This window comes from Actinia tenebrosa, unplaced genomic scaffold, assembly GCF_029948245.1.
Source record: "Actinia tenebrosa isolate PJP-AT-01 unplaced genomic scaffold, QUT_ActTen_1.0 PGA_scaffold15__27_contigs__length_11533743, whole genome shotgun sequence".
NCBI lineage: Eukaryota > Metazoa > Cnidaria > Anthozoa > Actiniaria > Actiniidae > Actinia > Actinia tenebrosa.
In genome coordinates, this window is record NW_028292575.1 from 7,782,215 (window position 1) to 7,802,892 (window position 20,678).

A 20,678-nucleotide genomic window follows, 5' to 3' on the forward strand; every position below is an offset into this window, starting at 1 on the left:
ATAAACGTTTCCACTCAATTCAAACTTCATGGGAGTAAGTTTCATTATTCGTTAAATTTTGGTTTCAGAGTTGAATTCGTAGAGACAAACGCTTCTATTCCCAGAAGGTTTGAATCGATCGGGTGGTAGTGCTCGCACTAAACCCGTGAAACAAATACTAATTTTTAGTACTAAATAGTGATAATCAAACAATAGAGTGCAAACAATTAATCCATGAAACACTAATATTACTAAATAGTACAAAATAGTGCTAATTAAACAATAGAAAACAATGGAATTTGCATGAAATTATGCTATTTAGTATTACTTAAGTTTCACGGTTATATTGTTTGCACTCTAGAAAACAAAGGATTCTGTATGAATTACTACTTATTAGTACTAAATATGTTTCACGGGTTTAGTGCGTGCACTCTAACGTACATAGCAACACGTTAGCCGATTAGTCTTATGATGTCAATTGGTCGTCATGGTAACCCGAAACAATACTCTCCCTGTCGTTTTATGCTAATATTTGATGAATAATTAATGTACCCGTCCTTCCCCGTCCCCTTCCCCGTCCAAAATCCGGCCCGTGCCATGCATACACTACTACTCCAAACTCTCTCTTTTAGGGGTTTAATTTTTTTCGACGGTGCCCCGGCCCTTTTTGTCATATGGGATTACCCCTCCCTCCCTTCCCCTCTCTTCTCCCTCTGCAGCATAAACAAAAATCTTGTTGGGATTCCTGTGGTTCGTCATTTGTCCTTCGCCATACTCGTCTACTAGTTAACTATACTGCTGGTTGCTGCTGGATCTAAATCAGAAATTCAACTTTTAGGCACTAGTAGGTACGTGATAAAAATGAAAGAGGTTAAAGGTCTTTAGGGGTTTCTTAACTGTATATGAATATACTAAAACATTAGTAGAATAGACTCTACAACAGCTAAAAAGCTTCTAAAATTTTCGCTTCGCCCAGTGTTAAAATGTCTGCCCAGAGTAAAGATAGTGAGTAAAGAGCATTCGATTTTTTGCCTTTTTAATACAGTATAAAACTTGGGTGGCCGAAAAAGACTTTTATACAGCTGTACTTCTAAGATACATTATTTCTTGTCTCGTATGTATTTACTGCCATGATGGTGGATTCTACTAAGTCATTTTAGCATTACGTGTTTCGTTTTTCAAAAACAACTATCATCGTTTCTTTCTGAATATCAAATAGTGGAAAGCGCATTACCTTTTTGAGATACATGCATTTTATGCCTCTTAACCATTTCAGTCATATTTACTGTATAATCAGCGAACCGGAAACAGATGATTAATGCATAAACCAGTCAAACTAACTTTCGATTTGTGTGATACCATCCAGATCCAGAGCCTTCGATTTTTCCTTAGAAAGCTGAGAAGGCTTTGGGTACGAGAATGATTGTATACCATGAGAGGAAAAGGTTTATATTGTTATAGTATAAACCTACTAATTGGTCAAATAAATGGATACAAATATTGTTGCTGAGGAAGGTTATTGAAGAAATAGAAAATGCGCCTAAGTGCTGTGTGCAGTTATAAAGCACACTGGGGTTGGGAGAACAAAAGAGAAGTGTTAAAGAAGAAGCACAACGCGTAGCAACAGCGGATAGCAATTACATGAATGATGAAAATGAAAGTATGTGTGCTGTGTGCTCTCATAAAGCATGTGCTACCAACCAATCAGAACGCGAGATTTAGAACAGTTATTTTATAAAGTATCATAACCATAACGTCCTGGAATGAAGTATTAATTATTTCCAGTCAGTGTCAACTCATTTATTTATTTTTTTTTTGCATTGTTCTGGTTTTCAAAACCAGCACTTTTTTACTACCATTCACAAGTAATTAAGGCATGGATGACTTTAAATAACTAATAACAGGTGATATAGTTGTTTAGAAATGGATTTAGTTTTCAATCTATCAAAAATTATCTTACAGTATCTATTTTTGATTTTGTAACTAATTGTTGCAAAATTGTTCAATTTTGAAGATAAAGTTGGCCAGGAAAAACAGAGTATTGCAAAATGAAGGAAATCATTAAGCTTCCTGAACCTCGAAATGAAGATGTTATTGCACGAATTATAGGTAAAAAGGGTAAGAATTTAAGAGATTTGGAAAAACAAGCTGGAATAAAGCCTTATGATGTTACAATAAAAAAGGACAAGAATGAAGTTCACATTATAGGAACAGAAAAACAAGTTAATGAAGCCAAAAGACTACTGCAAGATTTAATTGTAAGTGTTTAAATTATTTATTAACAAAGGATGTGTAATAAGCTATAAAGATAACTATAACAATGTGCAATAGCCTATTACAGTTTTCTAACTTATGGCCCTCATTTGCAACTAATATAAATAATATTATAAATGATATTTTAATATTGTATATATTTTTTGCTATCTTAAGTAATGTTTCAAATACAAGTTACTGTATTCTATTGGGGTTTCAAAATCCGAGTGGAATTTCGAATGCTGAGGCATACACGAGGATTTTCAAACCCCAATAGAATACAGTGACGTCAAGTTGCATTGCACGTTGTATCGTGATGGCGTACACTCGTTTCATCTTATGTTCTTAGGATACATCACATTTTATTGATACCGCCTCTGAGCTGATCTGCATGACTTAACTCACAGATTGAGTATTTGACACGACATCTTATACTCTTTTTGTTATGTTTGTTTTTATTTCAAAGTTCTAGTACTTTGAAATATTTCAAAGTCCGAGTAGTAGGACTTTAGAAATATTTCAAAGTACTAGAACTTTGAAATGGGTGCGGTCATATTTGATGGGGGTTTCAAACTACTGCACGTGGTACGAATAAGAAACCCAGTGGTTGGTTGCTGAGCTTATGAATTATTAATGAGTATAAGATTCTTAGTTTATATATCTAGTATCATAAACTTAAAAGGGTAAATCCAAGGGGGTTGGGGTGGTTTATTGAAACTCAGTATAAATCTTGATTTCTGATTAGTTATTTTAAGACATGCAGCACACACCCACATTGCTATCTACTGTATATTGTTTCATTTGTATTGATATAACTACACAATACTGAATCCAGTATTTAGGAATTATCTTGATTTTGGGATTGACAGAACAGTCTACACATTATGCTTCTCCCAAAAAAATATGTGTTGTTCTCTCCCTTGCCTGGAGGGTTTTTCTCCAGGTTCTATGGTTTTCCTCCCTCTGTAAAAATTAACATATGAGTTGAGTGTTTGTAAATATAGCTAGAATTTATTAGTAGTGCATGTGAAGCTTCACAGAAGAGCCTCTTACCGGGAGTAATAATAAGTGTAAAATATGTTTTTTTTCAGAGCTCTCCAACTACAGATTGTAAAACGAAAATCACCATCCCTCCAGGGTGTAAATTGGGGGTTGTCATTGGTCGAAAGGGTTCAAACTTAACACAAATTGAAGAAAAGACAGGGGCACGTGTAGAGGTTATCAATGATAAACTGATAAATGTCCGTGGTAATGATAAACAATGCAAAGAAGCAATAATCGAGGTTAAAAATAAGATGGTAAGTGCCAACAAGTCAATCACCATTTTTACAAGATCATTGGACCTTGCGCCCATCAACTTTTACTTCGATGAACTCTGTTTGGCTCAAGGTTAAAAAAGTCATCAAATACCATTTAATTAAAATCTTATGTGTTCTCAGGTACATGTTATATTAAATGGTAGCATATTTCATGAGTTGCAAATATATAAGTAGTTATGTATTTTGCCAGCCCCAGAGACTATATAATTACAACTAAACTATTAGGCAATGAGTGAAATGTCAGCCTGTAATATCTGATAAGGGATTTATTATACATATCTTTTTATTACAATCAAAAAGAAGGCTTAATTAATTAAAGTAAACATAAATGACAAAAGCACAGTGCATGACGTGAGGGTATTATAGCTTAATGCATATTACGAGTGAGTGAAAAGTGTCCCCAATATTAATGCGAAAATGCTAGAATGACTAGAGACACATAAAGAGATCTATTTATTACTTTGGCCTGGGTATGGATTATAAATTAATAAAATGATATGATTCTGACTGAGGTTTTGAAGAGGCAGCATGACTTGAGGCTGTTACTCAATATTTGGCAATCACTGTGATTTTGCACTAGGTTATTTAGACAATGTTTGGAATTTTTAACAGGCTAATGTCTGCAATAAGAAGCCACTTCCAAGGCAGTATAATTTCCTACATGCTAGTGAACAGTGTGCAGACTACAAATTACAAGAATTTGATTGTCCTAATCCTAACTGGAATGGAGAAAAGCATTTCAAAGTGTACAGAATAGAAGATGATGACAAGGAGGTAATTTAGATCTCAATGTGCAAGATTTTTAAGAATGGAAGCTGCATTGAAATTTCTAATATGTATGGTAGATGTTTGATATTTTAATATATACTACTACTATTTCAGAGGGGGGCCAAGCAGCCGTTTTTCTTCAGTTGTCTACTTCATGGTCCTTTGTCATTAAACCTTGAAAAAATTATGATCAGGAGGGGACTTTTAAACTTGTCTCCCCACTTTTTGCTAAATAATTCTCAGTCCCCTTCCCCAACTTTTTGTATTTATATACATACTATATTATACTGTTATGATTTTGAATCTAAAAACCCTTCCCAACTTGACTTTTATTAGCGTCAATAGGTTTTTTGAAAAGACCAATGATCATGAGGGATGAAGGTGCCACCATATAAGGAAAAGCATTAATCGAATTATTAAATTTGCGATTATGTACAGTCACTGCATACCACTCCTGAAGACTTAAATACAGAGGAGTTGCAAGAATTTGTTCGTAAGGTACTGAAGGAAGTACGGCAAGAGAACAAAGACAAAGAAATCAAAGCTGACTTTTTCTGTCATTTTGGACACTTGTACATTGGCAACGTTGATGAAGGTAAAAAATAATTATACTTTAATTTATATTTTACCTATATTATCCCAAATAAGAATGACCTAGAATAAGGACTGTTTCCAAAACAAATGTTAATAATCACACTAAAAGCATATTACATCTAATAATTTTCAGTCACTTTGAAGAATGTTAAATCATTTTTCAAAACTGAAAGCAAAACTTGCAGTTTCTGAAAACTTTTCTTTCTTGTAGGCCCAGACCAGGAAAAGACCTACAAGTTGAGTGATCTCAAGGCAGAATTTGAAAATGGCAAGAAAGAATCCTGGAGACTTCGATTTAATGCCATTGAAGAGTTAGAATTCAAAGAATTAGAAAAGCAGTTGCAATTTTACAATGATGGATATAAATGCACAGTTGATCCTCATATTAGACATGACTTTCAGTTTTACACTCCTTCGTGTACCAGTATTCGGGCTAAAGTAAGTTCCCACTATTAACATACAACACTTGTAACTAAAAAATATTTTACCAGATAGAAATTTTGGAGTGAAAACCCTGGGGGGGGGGGGGGGGTACTCCCATATATGGACTATACAGGGATGATCTGCTGAACAGGGTATGGTTTTTTGAGCTTCTTGTCATATAATTTAAACAGGGTATGTAATTTCACTCAAGTTCAAAGTTCTTCCTGAGTTTTCTATCATATTCAGGGATTCTGCTTCTTATTATGGCATAGGCATCTCATTATCCTTAGTGTTCTTTATACTATCTGAATTATTATTTTTCAGATCTTCATGGATATGGATGGTAATATAGATCCAAAGTTTTCTCATCAAGATATAGACATAAGAAAGCATGATCCAAAGCAAGTATCCTCGGCATCCCCAGCACCAAAGTATATGCTCTGTGACCAGTTCCTAACCAGAGCTAGAGTGAATATCATGATATTATCAGAAGGAATGGATTGCCGTTTGGCTATACGCACAGGTGTTTATAATGTTATAAAGTTCAAGTTATTAGGACCAAACAATACAGCCACCTTAAAATGATAATGCCAATGATAATGATGATAATACGTTATTTGGTATAACTGTCGTTCTGATAGATTGCAAATCGAAAACAATAAAATTAAAAAAAAAAAACCATTTCATAAAAAAAATTCAAGTTACATGTATTGAAAGCTATTCGAGGAGATGAAAGGATGAAAAGGAAAGAAAAAAAATAAAAGCATATTTAAACAAATAAAAAAATAAACACAAGTGTTCACAGCTAGAGTAGAACGACAGCAGTGTTATCTCAGTGCTTATAAGTAAATATTTTCGTAGTTTATGTTGTTAAGAGGTCTCCAGGACACTCTGACAGCTTATCTGAAGAAGAATGAACTAAGATAGTTTAACCATTTTGTTGCCCAAAACTGCACGGCAAGGGGGCGGAGGGAGTAAAAATTAAATAGTCTTTTGGGGTGTGGAGAGTCGGTCTTCAAAATAATAATAGAGAGTTTTAGATTTACGTTCACGGCAAACGTGAAACGTCAGTTGACCAGTAAAAAATTATTTTAAATGACTAAAAAAGAATCGCAAAAAAGTCCAAGTAGTAGAAAAACAAAAGAGTATTTGCGCTTGGTGAGAAGGTTTGTAAATAGTAAAGTAAAATACAGGAAAACTATGAAAACGTGGTCACGTTTGCCGTTTGCGGGGAGAAAAAAAAGTCAATCTAAAACTCTCTAACATTTACTTTTTAAAATACATATACTTCAAAACACTTATTACTTATAATTTTCTATTTTAGTCTCACCAATTGATGACAAAGGCAAAACCAAAGAGTTCGAAAAAAACGTTTCAAAATACCTGGACAACGTATCAATTGTTAACAAGGAATTGTGCATGCCAGGAGACTCGGAAATGCCAGGCAATTCTGGAGACTATTGTCTCTACTACTGGAGAAAATGTCACCGAAGAAGCTACCCATACAAAGCTGACGGAGAAGAATTCTCTATCACAATATCAGAGGAAGATGTTATGGATGTCACTGGAAGTGGTCAACAGGAATGTAAAACGGTAGGAAGATGTAGAGGACTCGAGCGTCAAGGTTGATGACCTCTTAGCTCTGGAATAAGATTTATTACTAGTACAACTTAGGAAAGAGTTTATAGTAATACTAGCCATTTTAACTTCAATTAAGTAAAGTACTAACCTTGGCGTTGGTGCTGTTTTAAAACACGTTTACATTTTGCTTAAAGGTTCTAATTTCTTTTCAAAATGGCGCCTTTCTTACGACGTCAAGAATCCAGTCAAGGCACCAAAAAAATTCGAGGGCCCCCCATTTTATCCTCCACCCTTTCCCCACCCCCCACCCCCCCTCCGACTTAAATAATGACTGGTCCCTTGTATATTCATTCATTTATTCAGGCCGATCGTCTGACTTTCACTTCATTCACTTCATAAATATTTTTCAGGTTGACATCCACCTTCACTGTGACGAATGGGACAGGCTTCTCACAAGTGGAAAATGGGAACCCGAACAGATCGTGGAAAAATTACCCCAGTTTTTAAATTTTGTCAGAGATGTTCAGGCTAATATTTCAGAACCTCCTGACAAAAAGTACTAAATCACCAAGCTGTTGCTGGGTGTTTTCACATTTGGTGCTCTAAGCATGTTGCCTGGCCAAGTTCTCGCTGGATACTAAATTTAAACTTGTTACGGTGCCCGGGTGCCCGAGTACAACTCAATCGACCTTGTATTCGGACACCTTGTGTGAGCTTAGCTACGTTCCTACATAGTTAGTAACTACTCGCTATGGTTCCTATAGTGTGCTGTGTTCTGCGATATCTTGCCCAGGTAGCACTTACTCAGGCACCAAGTGTCAATATACCCTCTGCGCCAGCAAACCAAGAGGTCACACATACATGTACTTGCCTCGACCTCTCTAATCCATGTAGCTTTAGTTTTTATAATTAATAAGAAGCGGCACTGTGTTCATGGATTGGATAAGATTGGTGAACACTCACCAAGGAATAGCCACCTCGGCTTTGAAAGAGATTCATGTCTACTATTTTAAAGTAACTGATAACGGAACCTTCTCTTTATCTACTCGCTTTGCTATGAACAGTAGCAGGTGCATGCGGCGGAATAATTGAGAATATGCAAAAATGTATAGAATTAGAGAGGATTTATCAAACGTCTCAAAATTTATAAATTTAAAACCAACTGAGTCTTCTAGCAGGGAAATTTAAATTTAAAGGGGAAGAAAACTGTCCGAAATTTGATTACAATCACTGACTCCTTTTAAAGATTCGCGGAATATCAAGAAAAAACTTAAACCAGTACTACTGTTTATTATAGAACCTAAAGATTATTTCAATAACGTTGAAGCTGAAAATAAATGTGATATCATCATAAAAATAATAGTGGCAATTTTTTCCCCTAATTTTTGCCGATGCAACAGGTTTAAAACTATCGGTATCCGGTATATTGTACGAATCACAAATAAGTCGAATAGAAACCGTGCGAAAATGTTCAACGTATATATATAGCAATATATTTAACAAAAATAAATAAAACGCTATCGCTATTATGCTTGTTTGCCGTAGCCTGGCCAAATATTCATAAAACATTTTCACGTTCATAAAAATTGCACGAATACTGACAAATAGTTTTCTCGGAAAGACTGACTGAAATTCAAAGAATCCCTTTTCCGTTATTATATACAGGCTTGTGGGTGAGAGCTAGTCAAAACAATAATGTCTTAAGAAATAATGAAAGTGAAAGGTCGAGAAATTGAGAACTTAAACTAATAAGAAATAAGAAGAGATAACTAGCTAAAAACTAGTGTGATAATAATAAGAAATAAGGCTTTTTTCGTAAAAATAACAACTAAAATAAACAAGAAGTTCCATACAAGTCTATTCACGATTTGATTTTCGCACTGTATACAGAAAAAAAACGAGATTGGGCTGCCTTTGCCGCAGTATTGTATGGTACCCCATCGGGAGCTCTCAAATAATGAAATTTCGAGGATAACAAAAGTTCCTTACACCCACTATCTATACAATTTTATTATCCGTCTGGTGGTTCTTTATGTAATGTTTAATAAACAAGCAGGAGTGTTTTATCAGCCGAGTGGTTTTAGACCCGAATAAACACGACTAGTGCGAGTTTGATGTTCGGCTCATATTGTACCGGCGAATTAATACGAAATGAACCAAGTTTGATAGAGAAAATCCAAGTTAAAGTTTATGCAAATGAAGACGAATCTATATCAGATATAAAACCTCCTTCATGGTCATGATTTCTACGTGTTTCTTTCATGAATTATTGATGACTTTTTTAAAAAGCCTACTGTAGTAATATAAAAGTTTTTTATTCATAACAAGATAACAATAGCGACACGTGAATACATTAGCTGAACACGTGCTTCATGACAATCCAGCGCGGTTACGTAAACCGGCAAACGAGTAAAACGAACCGATGAAATGAGGGTTGCTCGATAGTGAAGACGCCAAGAAACAGCACATTAAGAGTCAAAATGGAGACGGAAGGGGATCTTTCTGAGCATACAGTAGAAATAGTAAATATGAATAACATTCCACCAGTAAATGGACAATTAACAGGTAAGTTTTGACTCAGCGAAAATTTTGTTCTTGAAGAAATGCGCCGGTAAAGCCACTAGTGGCGTCGCTAACTTTTATGAAGTTTCAGACGTTGAAAAGAAGACATATAGCTGAAAAATGGCTAATATAATTCATCTCTTATTTAGTGGAGTGAATCAGCTATTTATGTATTGATTGAACTAGAATTTTTCAACAGACTTAACCTTATCAATATTCTAATTTTAGATAAGCTTAATATCGCTCGGACCGGATGCATGCTCTGTCTCAGTCACAAATTATTCTTGTATTGAAAACATATCACATTGCATTACTATTGTCACTTTTGTAACTGTAAGTTCTTGTTTTATTTTCCTATATTTTTACTAGATGTTGAAGCTGATAACAGACCTGAAGATGAGTTTACTGAAACAACCTTAATGTATACCAAACACACGGTAAGTAAAATTTTTTGAATTGATTAACGAAAAAGATTTTAGAGTTTTAAGCCTAACGGATTAGTGCTGTTTTATGATTATGCTCGAAATATTTTTGACTGTTCATTTGATTTTGACTTAGATGTATTGGTACCTACATCTTTAATTTAGAAAAAAGCTGTCTAGAATGACAGAACTAATAATTTTGGAGCCAAAATTAAGTTAAGCTTCTTATAAGTCAAAGCGGCACTGCAAACATATAACATAGCCTAACAAAACATAAAGGCCTAACAAAACAAAAAGGCCTAACAAAACAAAGATAATTATTTTAGTTTTCTTTTACAGAAAATTGAGGTCAAAGATATTTATACAGAAATTAGAGCATTAAAAGACATAGAAAGATTTCTAGAGAGCCCGACATTGTTGCTCAATGTCCACGAAACAAGACTTGAAGATATCATGGACGTGGTGTTAAAAACTTTGATCACCAAGAATGAAGGAAGTGGAATAGATCTGGTAACGGCAAGAGAGGCTTTCTTTACTAAGGATTCTGGTGAGATATGCTTTGAACAAACGAATAATTAAACCATGGAAATTTTCCACTTTAAAGTTGGTGTACATGTCTGTAAGATGTGCTTGACAACTGAATATTAAATCCTCAATTTTTCGTCCGAAATATTTAGAAAATTTACTGACGAAAATTAACGTTGAAATTAACGTTAATACAAATGAACAAATATTTTAATGAATGATTCTTTTTCTACTTTACAGTCCACCATTTATCGCATGTCATTCAAGGGACAGAGAAATCCGAAGGAAGCGGCTGGGAAGAAACACAATGCTGGCTTGTTGCTATGTTAGTACTGTACTGTGACAATTTTTCCTATGGGGGGGGGGTTGGGGTACAGGTAGGGGGAGTGGGGTGTACACAAGGGAAAAAAAAGCAAAATTACGACACAAAATCGCTTCCATATCGCTCGTTTTATTCAGTCTTAAGTTCAAAGGAGAATGAGACCAAACTAATTAAACATTTGACTGTCTTTTCGTTTCTATACTCCAATTTACACTTGTTTTCTTGTTTCTTTGTCTGACTGTTTGTATGCTTGTTTACTTTCTTGCTCCTTTGTTTGTGTTAATGAGATTTCTTGTCTTTTCTCCCGCAGGGCTGAACTGTCTTCAGTCCAACAAAATTATGTGGCTATCGCTAGATTACGTCACGCCACTAACCTTGGAAGGACCCTACAGGGCACTCACCTTGCTGTCCTAATTTTATCACCCAGGAAAACGGTAAGTCTATCTTTTTTTCTAACTGAAGACTATAGATGTTTTTTGTTTTTTTTGGACAGGAACAGTGCAATTTTTTTGAATGACAAATTTTCTTTCCTTTTGCTTCAAACATGGCTCCCATGACATCACATTAAAAACCTCTATAAGGTTATTTCCTGCCAATAAACACGCGTACGCGTGTATTCACAGGTTTAGTAAGGCTTTGGGGAGTGGGGGGAGGAGGGTGGTTGCCCACCTTGCTAATCCCCTAGGAGGAGGTTAATTGTCACTTTCTTCGATATAACGTGTTATACTTTATTTTTTGTAGAAAATGACCAAAAGCTCGCATGAGACGGGACGAACCTTTGCAACTCTCCTGTCAGACATAGAAATCAGACAACAATTGTTAGCAGCAGAGAACGAGGAAGAATTCTTGGTAATAAAGATTTGTCAATATGTTATATCTCCTCTCATTGTTTCACTCTTTGTCCATTTTAGGTTATTTTTCGGGAGGGGGGAGGGTTATCGACTTATTTCTGCTACGATCAAATCTTAACACAGACCTTCCAGGTGCTGTAAAATTTCTCCAAAGCTCAGCAATTTAAAATTAATCAGTTGATAAGGCTTAATTTGTTTTATTTTGGCATATTCAGAAAGTTCTAATTGAATATAAGCAGTCTATGGCATCAGGAGAATATCAGAGAAAGAAAAAGTCCGCCAAAAGGAGAGCCTTGGCCGCCAGAACGTCTTCCTTCACACATTCCGGAGCTGCTTCTTACCGTGAAACCCTAAGAGAGGAAGAAGTCAAAGAGGTAATCCAAACACGACTCGGAACCAGCCAATCAGGGAGTCAATCTTAGCAAAAAGCGATAAAGATATAAGAAGTACTGTGAGCGAGGAAAAAGGACAAAGGGAAATCATTTGGAGAAACACTGTAATGCGTGCAAAAACGAAACAAACAAAAAGCACTATAAATTTGCTTCCTCTCCCCCTACCCCCCCCCCCCCCCCATTTATTATTTAGCATACTGTGTTGGTTTTAGCCTGCCTAGGTAAAGACCTCGTGTTTTAACCCCTCACTCACCGCGGGAGAAAACGGAGAGAAAACGGGGAAAGACTGGAAATTGATGCCAGCTACGCTGCCCTTATTTCCCATGAAATCACATAAATATTACGAATTCTCCTTTCTCTGTTGGTGGATGACTAGAAAATTTATTATTATTTTTTCTTCTTCTTCAGGAGCCGAAAATGTTTTCTTTTGGTCGTGGAATCAAAGATGATTTTCTCAGACGATTGCCATTTTACGCCTCGGACTTTGTTGATGGTAACAGAATTGAATGAATTAGATCACGTTGTTCTACATTGTCATTCAAGATATACACTCAATTGAAGAATCGTTGTCGGGTCCAGAAACATAGAACATAGAAGCTGAGACCGAAATGGCACATGGGAAGTGCGTTAATTAGATGCATGCTGTGACCGGCGACCCGTGGCATCATCCACTGTTTTTAATACGTGTTTGGCATTCTAAACCGACTGCATGGATGGCGCAAATGAATAAATTATAATATGATTATGTCATTTCCCATGTGCCATTTCGGTCTAAGCTTCTATGTTCTATGTTTCTGAACCCGACAACGATTCTTCAATTGAGTGTATAAGGGATTTCTCATAGTGCATGAGAAGCACGGGACCCCAGATGTGACCCGGGCTCGGTGTTGTATGTGAGTAGAGTTCATAGATTGTTCTCTCCTGTGCCTCGGGGGTTGTTCTCCGGTTTTCCTCTTTCCACAAAAATCAACTCCCAAATTCCAATTCGATTCTAAACGAGGGCCACAAGTTTGTTAGCCTCTGGCTATTAATTGTTACCCTCGTAAAAACAAAACAAGGACGGCAATGCAAAAATACTAATATTTTTTTCCTAGTTACAATCCGTCTATTAATTAAACAATTTTCTCCCTAATATTTTCCAAGGCGTGGTCGGGCACCGTACCCTACACAAGCTAGCAGCTACTGTCATGTTCTTATACTTTGCGTGTCTTCTCCCTTCTATCGCATTCGGAGTTCTCAATAGCAAGAATACAAATGGAAAAATAGGTAAATATAATGTTTTCTTATAGTGAAACATTTAACGTAATGAATTATATTATTGTAATAAACCCTTGATACAGATGTGCGTGCCGTGCCGTACCGTGCCTTGCCGCGCAGTGATTGCGACGCTGCCTTGTCGAAGCTTTAGATGAGTAGTGGTTTGGCGCGCAGCGATTAGACCAACAGATATCTTCGATATCTCCGCACCGTTACCGTTCCGCCTGTCTTCGAGGGCTTTTAACACTCGTACGAAACCTAATCTAACTATGAAAATTTATATTTCTCAAGCGCTCAACGAAAGAAGTACAATTACGTTGAAGCCTGGGCATCAATATATTTTGTATATATTCTACCACTAGTTTATGTGAATTTTTTCCCTTTATGTTATTTGCTTAGTGATTGACAATTGCAAGACAATTTGATGACAATTAACTAACAAAAAATTGGGCAAGGGATTCTGATAGTGGTAATATATAGTGCTGTAATGCAAACGGCCATTCCTTATTTTAAAAAATGGGATATAAGAATTTGTAACGTATACATTTTGTATATATTCTACCACTAGGTTATGTGAATTTTTTCCCTTTATGTTATTTGCTTAGTGATTGACAATTGCAAGACAATTTGATGCCAATTAACTAACAAAAAATTGGGCAAGGGATTCTGATAGTGGTAATATATAGTGCTGTAATGCAAACGGAGATTCCTTATTTTAAAAAATGGGATATAAGAATTTGTAACGTATACATTTTGTATATATTCTACCACTAGGTTATGTGAATTTTTTCCCTTTATGTTATTTGCTTAGTGATTGACAATTGCAAGACAATTTGATGCCAATTAACTAACAAAAAATTGGGCAAGGGATTCTGATAGTGGTAATATATAGTGCTGTAATGCAAACGGCCATTCCTTATTTTTAAAAATGGGATATAAGAATTTGTAACGTATACATTTTGTATATATTCTACCACTAGGTTATGTGAATTTTTTCCCTTTATGTTATTTGCTTATTGATTGAGAATTGCAAGGCAATTTGATGCCAATTAACTAACAAAAAATTGGGCAAGGGATTCTGATAGTGGTGATATATAGTGCTGTAATGCAAACGGAGATTCCTTATTTTAAAAAATGGGATATAAGAATTTGTAACGTATACATTTTGTATATATTCTACCACTAGGTTATGTGAATTTTTTCCCTTTATGTTATTTGCTTATTGATTGAGAATTGCAAGGCAATTTGATGCCAATTAACTAACAAAAAATTGGGCAAGGGATTCTGATAGTGGTGATATATAGTGCTGTAATGCAAACGGAGATTCCTTATTTTAAAAAATGGGATATAAGAATTTGTAACGTATACATTTTGTATATATTCTACCACTAGGTTATGTGAATTTTTTCCCTTTATGTTATTTGCTTATTGATTGAGAATTGCAAGGCAATTTGATGCCAATTAACTAACAAAAAATTGGGCAAGGGATTCTGATAGTGGTGATATATAGTGCTCTAATGCAAACAACCTTTCCTTATTTTTAAAAATGGCATAAAAAAATTTGTAACGTTTTATATTGCTTTTTTTACACCATTTCCAGGTGTTAAACAAGTCATTATTGCACAAACTGCTAGCGGCATATTGTATTCACTCTTCTCTGGTCAGCCACTGATTGTTCTACTTACAACAGCACCCCTGGCACTCTATGTCAAAGGTTTGTACTCTTCCTCTCTCAAATTCAGTTTGTAGTATTGCTCTGCGGGCGTACTCACTCGAACCTTTGATTTTCCAGTGATGCACAGCATATGTGAAGACTTTAATTTGGACTTCTACGACATGTACACCATGACTGGACTGTGGAATTCTTTCTTTCTCATACTGTATTCAGTGTTTGGTGTGTCAAACATAATGAGATGGTCTACGAGGTATGATTTTAAAATATTCTATGACAATGTAGTTTATTCATAGCGTAACGCAGGGACCGTGGAGCATATTGAAAAGTGGGGGGACGTTTGTTATTTATATTTGTATTTTTGGCGCAAAAAGTGGGGGGTCTGTAGCCCGCCCCCCCTCCCCTCCCCCCTCGGCTCCGCGGTCCCTGTAACGGTACATAAAATCCCCTCTCACCTCTGGGGTCTCGGGTTTGATTTGTTGACTCAGCATCACATGTGAGTAGAGCTTGTTAGGTATCTCCCTAGTCTCTTCAGCCGTCTTCGTATCGGCCCGAATGCTTGGAAGTTTCGGACCGACGCTAAGAACGGCTGAATAGGAGACTAGTATTTCCCTTGATTCGAGGGTTATTTCTCCTAACACGCTAAATGCGTTAGCCGTGCCCTGGTTTTGATCATCCCAGAGGTTTTTGGGGTCATAGAGATTCGGCAATGCAATTCGGAAATACAAAGATTTTATAAGATTTATTTATCGATAAAATTTGAAGGTTGAAGATGCGACATTAATAGATCTACTTCTATTGACATTGGACCCTTCTCCCAATCCACACTCGCTAAATTACTGGAGAAAGCTCGGTGTCAATTCAACGGTGCTGACGGCGGACATTTTAAGACGGTCTTTTTTAAAAAAATCTAGCGTCCAAAAAAACATTGGAGGGGTGAGAGATCAGAGGCAATGGATGCATTGGCATGAGTACAATTGATAGACCTGACCACTAACTATGACCCGGCAAGAGTTCCATCCGATTGATTGTTATTGATGCTATCTTTCTATATTCAGGTCGATCAATGAGATATTCGCCTTGTTTATATCAGTTGCGTTCGTAGTTGCGTCAATAGAGAGTATTTATAAAGGTAGGCTATAATATTAATTTGTTTGTCAGTCGTATTGTGTGCCATTACGAATATGATGATAGTAAGGTCAATCCTATTCGTCAGCTCGGCTGCGTAACTTGTCGACCAATCCTTGCTCGCGTATTATTAACTTTTGTTAAACACCACCAACATACCGCGATGACGTAACACGTTCCGGGGGGTGGCTGACTCTTAGTATGGATTACTCCCTATGGATTACTACCATATTACTACCTACAAAGAAGCACAAGACTTTGCACCATTTCCATTTAAACACAAATAGACCTATCCCGAATTCGCTTGACTGGTCACGAAACAATGCTATTTCAAGTCGAGGTTGAACTTGATGAATAAAAGTATCAAGTTCAGTCCCGACTTCAAGCCATTGTTTCGTGGTCAGTCAAGCGAATTCGGGATAGGTCTATTACTTGAGTCCGAGTTCAGATATTATACCATCATTTTGTCTTCTATTCATAGTCCTTTACTTGATGCCAACAAGTAAAGACTTTGCATATTTTTCTTTTTACGCATCACAGAATACAACAAGCCTAACTGTGTTGGTGTGCCCTACAGTTCCTGTAGCCTGTGTCAACAGTCCAACATAACCACAGACTCCAGCACATGCAGAGCGTTTGGCAATGAACAGTGTATATGTTCTAGAGAGGGCGGAACCCTGTATATACTCCTCAGCTGTGGTTGTGTATTGATGGGCGTTACTCTTTACAACTTTAAGAAAAGGTAGGTGATGGAGAAAAGGGCCATTTAATTTTTTTTTATTTAGAAACGTCCATCACCGTGTCATTACAATTATTAAAGTAGGGATAAAGAAAACGAAAAGTAAAAAAAAAAAAGTAATCAATAGGTAAAACTAAAGATTAATAGAATAAAAATAATGGGAAAAGGCAAGCACTATGAGGGGCAAACGAACGGACACGAGGTCGCGGCTAGGCTACATAAATACAGTAATCAGGTTAAACATGCTGTGCAATATTGTTGCGTTGCAAGGGGCAGACGTAGCGAATGTTGCCTCTATTGCGCGCAGGCAATTTTTATTGTTGAGCAAAGTAGAAGCACTTGAGGATTATAGAACAACATTTATCTCCCACTCACCCCCCGGATTCTCTCTACAAGCACAAGACTTAGCACCATTTCTATTTTAACACAAGTTTCTTGAGTTCGAGTTCAGATTTTATACCATCGTTTTGTCTTCTATTCAAAGTCCTTTACTTGATGCCAACAAGAGAGAAGCTCTTGCAGACTACGCACTTCCAATGTCAGTGGTATTTTTCTCGTTTGTTGGATCATTCGTCTTTAAAGACATCACAAGTAAGTAAGAATCTGTGCTGAATATGTGGTCGCATAGGCCTTTTATGAGTTCAATAAATATGTTGCATTGTGGTCTAGGTTCGCTACGATATAAAGCATGATGAACAAAAGATGTTCGTACCGAAGTAAACCACAATACACCATAATCGCTATCTTAGAAAGGGTCTATTAACGAGGTTCTCGTAATAACAAGGTGGTCGCATTGTCAAGATTGGGGTCGTGTCGATCAAAGTCATTAAGTGTCAAACTGATGATAGTTGAGCAGGTTGTATAATTAACAAGATGGTCGTTGTACGCTTTCATCGTTTTCCTGGATTTTATTTTACCCCTTGTAAACCTTCCGACCAAAATCAAGTATTCGCCTTTTCGATTCTTTTTCACTATTCGTGCTTGTCAACTCACTTACGTTTCAAGTTTGCTGTTAAAGAAATGCGTTTAGAGACTTTCTATTACTTTGAAATTACTAGTAATTGTGTGGAAACATTCACGAGATTGATGGATGGTATTTTTTGAATGCCGTATCCATCAATACCTTTGTCATCACATGTGCAATTAACTATAAAGATGTATATTCTTTCCATTTCAGTGCATAAATTGGACTATGATACACCCATCAAATTCATGATTCCAGCATTCTCTAGTCTGTCTGTTGGAGCAATATTTGGTGCTTGTGGGCTGGGTTTCTGCCTGTCGCTGTTGTTCTTTGTTGAACAGAACATTGGTAGTGCCATCGTAAATAACCCAAGTAACAGGTGAATTAATCAACGAGTGTAAATCTTATCTTATATCTTACTCCCCCTCCACTCATTATTTTTGTTGGAGTAGAGAGAGGGAGTATTTTCTCTTCGCCAAACAGAACAAGCTAAATTGCAATCTGATTTGTGAGTTAGTTGTGCCCTTCCAGCCCAGAGTTTGGTTCAGGGTTCAATAAAAAATAAGACAGCAAGTGTGATGGGTTTAGGGTGATGTGGTGTGGTGCCGTAGTCAGGGGGGGTTGTGAAGTGGTTTAGTGATCATGATGGAGTTGTGTAGAAGTTGAGCAGGTGGTGTCGGGGGGTTGTAGGTTGTGAGAATGGTGTGGTGTTGGAATTAGGGTCATTGGTTGTGGGGTGGGTGAGAAGCAACTAATGAATTGGAACATCTAAAGTTTGGTATCCACACAGGTATAATATATTTAACATATTTTTCAGGCTTAAGAAAGGGAGTGCCCATCATCTGGACCTCCTTGTGGTAGCAATACTCAATGGTGTGCTGTCCTTATTTGGGTTGCCATGGGTACACGCTGCTTTACCTCACTCACCCCTGCACGTCAGGGCGTTGGCTGATGTCGAGGAGAGGGTTGACCAAGGTCATGTTTTCGACACGTGAGTATGCAACCACCATGACTTCAGACCAGAATTTTATTTATTTATCATGACATTTAGTTTTATTATCTGTTTCTGTAAGGCACTTTCTGACATTTAGTATTAACTTTTTTAAACGCTTATGAGTCGTTCGTCAAAATCCAGCAGTCTTACCTTTCTTTAGCCCCCTACGCTTTAGGGTAACCTGTTTTTAGTGTAATACGAAATACTGAATGTTATTTTTGTCATTATTCTTATTCTTTAGAATCATCAAAGTTCGTGAGAATCGTTTATCGATATTGATATCTCATATCATGATTGGTCTTTCATTGCTTATGATACCCATCCCACTGAAATACATTCCCACTGCTGTACTGGATGGTCTATTCCTGTTTGTCGCTATCACTCCATTGTCTAATAACCAAATGTTTGAGAGATTTTTATTGCTAGTTACTGAACAGGTAATGATTTAGTACAAGTATCTTTCTTCTTTATGCATGATAATGCTAATTATTCATCCATTTTACAAGTAGTTTACCCCTTCATTGAATTCACACTTTTATCTATCCCCTATCCATTTATTCATCCATCCATGTTTTCATCCCTCCATCCATTCTTTCTTCCCCCTCTCTCCATCCATCCAACCTTCTTACCTTCTTTTCGTCAACCAACACTTCAACCTTCCATCTTTCAATCCATCATTCCATTCATTTGTGTATTCATCCATCCCAATTGCATGCATCCTTTTACCCAAAACCTGATCCATCCATTTTCCCATTTGTTAATTCGTCCCATCATTTATTAGCCTCCGTTGCAGACGTCCTGTGGTGTTTGGTTCGGATCCGAACCGAACCCCGCAGGACGTCTGCAATGGAGGCTAATCATTCATTAAAGTATTAATTTTTAGTGCTTGAAAGATTCAGACAGCCTAATAAAACAAATACTAAAAACCATCTAATTCCTATCTATCTCAATAGTCAGCATATCCTCCCAATCACTACATCCGTCGAGTGCCGCAACGAAAGATCCACATCTACACTGGTATACAGTTCCTACAGCTCGCCATCGTTTGTGGATTTGGGTTTTTAGGGTCTGCTTACACTAAAATGTTTTTCCCTGTACTTCTTATTTTACTTTTACCAGTAAGGTATGTACTACATTCATCTTAAGAAAAGGGGGGAGGGGGTGGAGGAAGCCTGGAGGAATCTACGGGATGTTCATCAACATTTTACAGAACCAAAAAGGGAAGTTCATTTATATCTGTTTTCATCAAATACAAAATTCTGTCACCTAAGAAGACTGACAAACGATGGCTGGGCTCGCCATTGCTTAGCAGGGAAAGAGGGTCGTTGATAGAATCGAATGTAGATTCCACCGACCCTTCCACATCTAAAAATTGATTATTCCTAGTAACTGTTAAGTATATCAGTTTGAACACGTTTTTTGGGGCATAACGTTTTAGAGATTCTTTCAATAAATATATCTACTTTTTTCAACAATGGCTAAAACGAGGTTTTCTTTTGTTGTTTTGTTTTGTTTTAGGCATATTCTGGTTCCAAAGCTTATTGACCATAAATTCTTAGATGCAATGGATGTCAATCTTTGATCCATCGGTGTTGAGAGAAAGGACTGAAACAATCCAAGCCATTCACATGGAGTTTTTAACCCTAAAATAAAGAAATAGATTAATAGTGTGATTAATTTGTGATGCATTACGGAAATAAATTAAAGTTTGGGTTATTTTTTGCACTGACTAGTATCATTTTTTTCTTTTGTTTCCCCCCTTTTATTTATTTATAATTTATTTATCGTTTTTTTAATTGTCAAGTGATTCCCCAAGTATCATTCTATCATAATTATAATACGTTTTGTTTCCAACTCCGTTACACCTATCCAGAGTCCAGTCCAGTCCAGTCCAGTCCAGTCTTGAAGTCTTGAAGATCAGACCTAATGGGGT

General features: G+C 36.6%; 2 protein-coding genes across 2 annotated transcripts; both read left to right on the plus strand.

The window, feature by feature from the left end:
• The first annotated feature begins 726 nt into the window (after window positions 1-726).
• On the plus strand, window positions 727-8,446 carry LOC148910993 (uncharacterized). Its single transcript, XM_031702960.2, has 9 exons — window positions 727-827; window positions 1,994-2,237; window positions 3,324-3,530; window positions 4,164-4,325; window positions 4,758-4,914; window positions 5,125-5,351; window positions 5,661-5,859; window positions 6,661-6,929; window positions 7,328-8,446. The coding sequence occupies exons 2-9, from the start codon at window positions 2,028-2,030 to the stop codon at window positions 7,478-7,480; spliced, it is 1,584 nt and encodes a 527-aa protein (XP_031558820.2). The 5' UTR covers window positions 727-827; window positions 1,994-2,027; the 3' UTR covers window positions 7,481-8,446.
• An 876-nt stretch (window positions 8,447-9,322) lies between these two features.
• LOC116295213 (solute carrier family 4 member 11) lies at window positions 9,323-20,474 on the plus strand. The gene is made up of 19 exons (XM_031702976.2): window positions 9,323-9,482; window positions 9,849-9,916; window positions 10,241-10,448; window positions 10,667-10,751; window positions 11,059-11,182; window positions 11,490-11,597; window positions 11,815-11,973; window positions 12,400-12,484; window positions 13,135-13,257; window positions 14,849-14,962; window positions 15,041-15,173; window positions 15,979-16,052; window positions 16,589-16,790; window positions 17,272-17,378; window positions 17,965-18,130; window positions 18,569-18,742; window positions 18,987-19,182; window positions 19,699-19,868; window positions 20,264-20,474. Exons 1-19 carry the CDS (start codon window positions 9,398-9,400, stop codon window positions 20,325-20,327), a joined length of 2,445 nt encoding a protein of 814 aa, XP_031558836.1. The 5' UTR covers window positions 9,323-9,397; the 3' UTR covers window positions 20,328-20,474.
• Window positions 20,475-20,678: the final 204 nt, after the last annotated feature.